A 4,618-nucleotide genomic window follows, 5' to 3' on the forward strand; every position below is an offset into this window, starting at 1 on the left:
TGGGAGTTTTGGGTAGCATAAGCTTTTGGCCATTAACCATATATTTTCCAGTGGAAATATACTTGAGTCGGTCCGAAACTGATGCATGGACGGCTAAGTGGGTTATGCTTCAAACTTTCAACATTTTTGGCGTTGTTTTTGGATTATTCACTCTCATTGGATGCATTAGAGGAATAGTAACTGAAAAATTAGGTTAACAAACTTTAAGACCTCTCCATGACTCTTGAGTATTTTACCTTTGCGAACCGGCTTTAAATAAAAACTCAAATTCACATTGAGGAATGTGAGCCCTATTCTATGATTGCATTGCAGAAGATTAAAATCATATATCGGCGCGATCTTTAGAGAAACTAATGAGTTTCCTATACAATACTAATAGGCAACTTAAGTTGCAAGTTGTTCCCATGGAATTGCAGTGTTATGCAGGTCAGGTTTTTGAATTTGGAACCACACCCTCACCTACAATTTTGACAGAACTCACTTTTGGCACCTGTGGAAAGTATCCACCACTGGAAAATAAATGAAATCATCACTTCTTTGGAAAATCTCACCTGTTTGATTTTTGTTTGAAGTCCAACTAATTCTAGCCTATGCTAAATAACATTAATGAGATTAATTTTGAAGGAAACTATATTTGGCAAAGCACCTAAAAGCTATAGTGAAAAACGGGATTATTGAATTTATCAGAAGTTCCAATCTAGTATTATTTTTTACACATTTTGAATAAATATTGGGTGAATGAACAACCACCTTAACAAGCATTGTCATAGGTCAGCAATACATAGTCATTAGTGGGACTTGAATCTTGAATTAATTTAAAAAATTAATCCTTTCTAAACTTTGTCCAATTACATGCTATGGAAAATAATTGAGGGAAAGATTGTCACCGGTAACTACACAAATTTAGCTTTTGTCGCATTAGTGTTAAGTAACAAAAGTTGGAAAAAGATGGAAATCATTTCACATGTAATCAAATGCTAATAGAAATTCCACATAGGATTCCCCTTAGATTTCGTTGTCTATGCCTTTAACGGCTTTATTTTCTCTACACAATTCTTTTTTCTATTCCCTTATTTTAAGACTTGAAAAAAAATAGTGTACCAAAAACTAACAAACAAACAAAATAATAGGAAAAAATAAAAAACGAAAACAAAAAATTGTACAACATTTGGAGAAATCTACGCTTGTACGTGCTGATACTTTTCTCTTAATTTCTTGCTAAACTTCTATCATAATTCCTATGGTAATATGTTTATTAAAAATAATATTCACATCTATGATGTATAGATATAGGTACCGGTATATGGTATTAGTACGTCTATGAATACGATATTTTATAAAAAATAAAATACGAATACGTCAATAAAAGAATATAAATTTTTATATAATTTAATTAAGAATGTTAAATTATTTAATTTCTAATATAAAATTATAATAATAATTATAATTATATTTTTTTACAACAACAAAATAACTTAAATATATAAACAATAATAATATATAAAAAAATCATCAATTTCATTCATAATAAAATAATATAAATAAATATAATACCTACAAATACAATATAAATAATACTACTGAGTAAATAACCGTACTTCACTATTTTAAAATTACCTATCGCTGGTAGGTTTGCACCTTTTCATATATTTATAAAGAAATAGAACACTTGCCTATGGATTGATGAATTTGTTTAATCAATGGCAGAGTGATGCAAATATGTTTCTTTATCAATTTTGATTAAATATATGCCAACTTTTCTAGGATCCGAGGTTGCCCAGCTTGTTCTTTCACAAAAGAAAAATCTTCACCTTGTGTTTATTCTTCTTTTGGATCAAATAACAAGTGTTTTATATCAATTGACCTAAGAGCATTATTTAAAAAAAGTTAATAAATTAATTATTCATTGAGAAAAGTTAAATATATGTTTTTTGATTCATTAAATACACTCATAATTTTATTTTATTTTTACTTTTTAAACAATACTTTTAGGACATTGTTAGCATAATAACTTATTATTTGAAAGTTGGAAAAGTCAAGAAAGGAAGAAATTTAAATGAAATAATGTAAAACTAAGAAAATGAATAAAAAAATAGATAGAAATATATTTATTGCATTGTTTAAATGAATGAAAAAAGAAAAAGGAAAAAAATTGTGCATAAACACCCACTCTCCCACATATATAGTTAGCAATAATATTAATCTATTTTTGAATATTTGTCTTTTTTTATGTAAATCTTTAGTTAGAATTAGAATTAGTAGTAAAAGAAAAGTCTCTAAAAAAGTTATAATTAAAAAAGCATCTAAAGTACATAGATTTCTTGAGATTCTAATTCTCTAATGTTGAAATTATTATGACAAACCCGCACGAGTTTTCCTTCATTGGATTCTCAAATATCCAAAGACACATGCATGCATACACCACACACCTCATCTGACACAATGATTTCATTTTCTTAATTATACTTTTGCTTTGCACTAAGAAACAAAATTAGTGTGGACATAAATTAAAATTAAAAAGGTTATATAACTAATTAACTGACTTAACTGCAGCTACATGTTTGCTGAAATAAGTCTCCACTCTCGAGGTTAATTTGATTCCAAAAAACATTAATTAAAAGATGAAAGAATACTACTAAGGTAGAAGTAGCATTAAGATCTTATGTCAAACCTGCCTTTTATTTTTATTAGGGTATTTGTTAAATAGTTTAACATCAGTGACACCAGATTTGTTTATCTTTGTTTTATTTTTATTATTATTCACAACTTATACATTTCAAAAAATACATACAAAAGGTAGATGATGCCGAATTTGAATTTCAAATTTTGATGTACAAGAATCATTTCTCTTCATAAATTATATTATACGAATATCATATTTAATTTAAAATATAGTACGTATCAATATTGACGAAACATTTATTTGTATATGTTTTAAAGTATGTAAGAAATTTTTTTTCAATTACAAGTTTTTTATTGAATTAAATTGATGTTTTTTTGAAAGAATTTATACTAGATACATATTAGTAATTATTGAAAATAATTTTAATAATAGGATATTGCTATAACTTTTGTGATAAATATTAAAATACACTATTTATAAAACATAAAAAATTAAAATAAATCAAAATAAAGATAACAGACTAAAACGAATATTAAATAAAAAATATATAATTAAAATTATATTTAAAATTATATTTAAGTCTTTTCATTTTAGATTGAGTGCATCTTAAGTTTCACAATAGGATTCAAAAAATTACGGTGGACTATGTAATTTTTTGTAAAAACTAAAATCACCACAACTAAAATGCATTGGATTATACTGATTGCGAAAATGGAAAAGTTAAATCATGAATAACAAATTTAGTGGAGTCATAATCGTATGTGACACTACAAAAACAGAAACACTATATTAAATGTATCATTTTGATCTTCAAACATCATTTTCCATAAGGAATAGAGATATATATTGGGTAAAAATACCACTTAGTAATTGATAAGTTATGTTGATTCACCTTTTAAAGATTATATAGTATAGGCTAGAAGAACTCTAGAAAAGAAACAATAAAAAAAGGATTAACATATAGAAAACAAGGAAGCATATATGACTTTATGTTCTCTCAAGGTCACTAGCTACAATTGATAGACACAAGTTTCTGCAAACTCTTGACACTCACAAACCTCAAATCAAACCCATTACATATATATCTTCTACTAGTATAAGCATGTGTTTGGTTTTTGCTTCAGAGGCTCCAAATTCACGTTCAGACATGCTTCTGCCGTGATTTTACATAAGATACAAATTCAAAGTTTTTACTTGAATGGAAAATTTGCCTGTCATTTTGAGTAAATATGAAAAACTCTCGTGTAACCAAACGGACATTAAGATAGAAAAAGACATATAAAAAACTTAAAATTTAAATGTATGTTTGAAATTATAGTGAATTTGACAAAATCATATTGTAATTTTGTTGAAGCTAAGAAGTGTAGCTTTTATCAAAATCACAATGAATGATTATGTTAAACTCACTGAGACTCAAAACATGCACTAAATGTAGCTAGTTGGAAAGTAACCAAGCTAAATTTAGTCACTAGCAAACTCTATTAAGCTAAAAACTATCCCCTAATACATCAAAATCAATGATAACTTCAAAATCCAAAATTCTCCAATATATATTAGCAAACAAATGAAACAGGAGAATCTTGAAGTGCAACACATAAAAAGATTTCCAAATCTGGTGGAGCAAAAAATGTTAAGGGTGATCTTCTGAGTGAAAAATTTGAAAGCACTTTTTGCTTCTTTGGTGCTGGTGGACATGTTGAGATTTCTGGTATCTTAAATTTTTGACCTTTGGGTGTGGAGCATAATATACTGTTATTACTAATTGAAACATCATCAACAACAACCTTATCAGAATCCAACATGTCTCTCTCCTTTAAGGAACAGTTTTCAGAGGATGTTTCATGATTCTTGAATTGGCTTCTTGTGAGTTTTCTTCCGCTTCTTCTTGTCTTTTTTCTTGATGTGGTTGTCTTTACTAAAGGGACCATTTCTTGAGAGAGAGAGAGAGAGAGATAAAAGGTTATTAGAAGAAGTGGAAAAGGTAGTGACTAATAT

The 4,618-nt window shown here is 27.4% G+C and overlaps 1 protein-coding gene across 1 annotated transcript in view; it reads left to right on the forward strand.

Annotated features, from left to right (window-relative positions):
• Nucleotides 1-278, forward strand: part of LOC101498232 (probable amino acid permease 7) — a 4,623-nt gene extending 4,345 nt beyond the window's left edge. The window contains exon 9 of the mRNA XM_073364939.1: nucleotides 1-278. This exon is cut by the window's left edge and continues 19 nt beyond it. Coding sequence (XP_073221040.1) covers nucleotides 1-197 — 197 coding nt within the window. The 3' untranslated portion in view covers nucleotides 198-278.
• The last annotated feature ends 4,340 nt before the right edge of the window (nucleotides 279-4,618 follow it).

Source organism: Cicer arietinum, chromosome 2, assembly GCF_000331145.2.
Source record: "Cicer arietinum cultivar CDC Frontier isolate Library 1 chromosome 2, Cicar.CDCFrontier_v2.0, whole genome shotgun sequence".
Lineage (NCBI taxonomy): Eukaryota > Viridiplantae > Streptophyta > Magnoliopsida > Fabales > Fabaceae > Cicer > Cicer arietinum.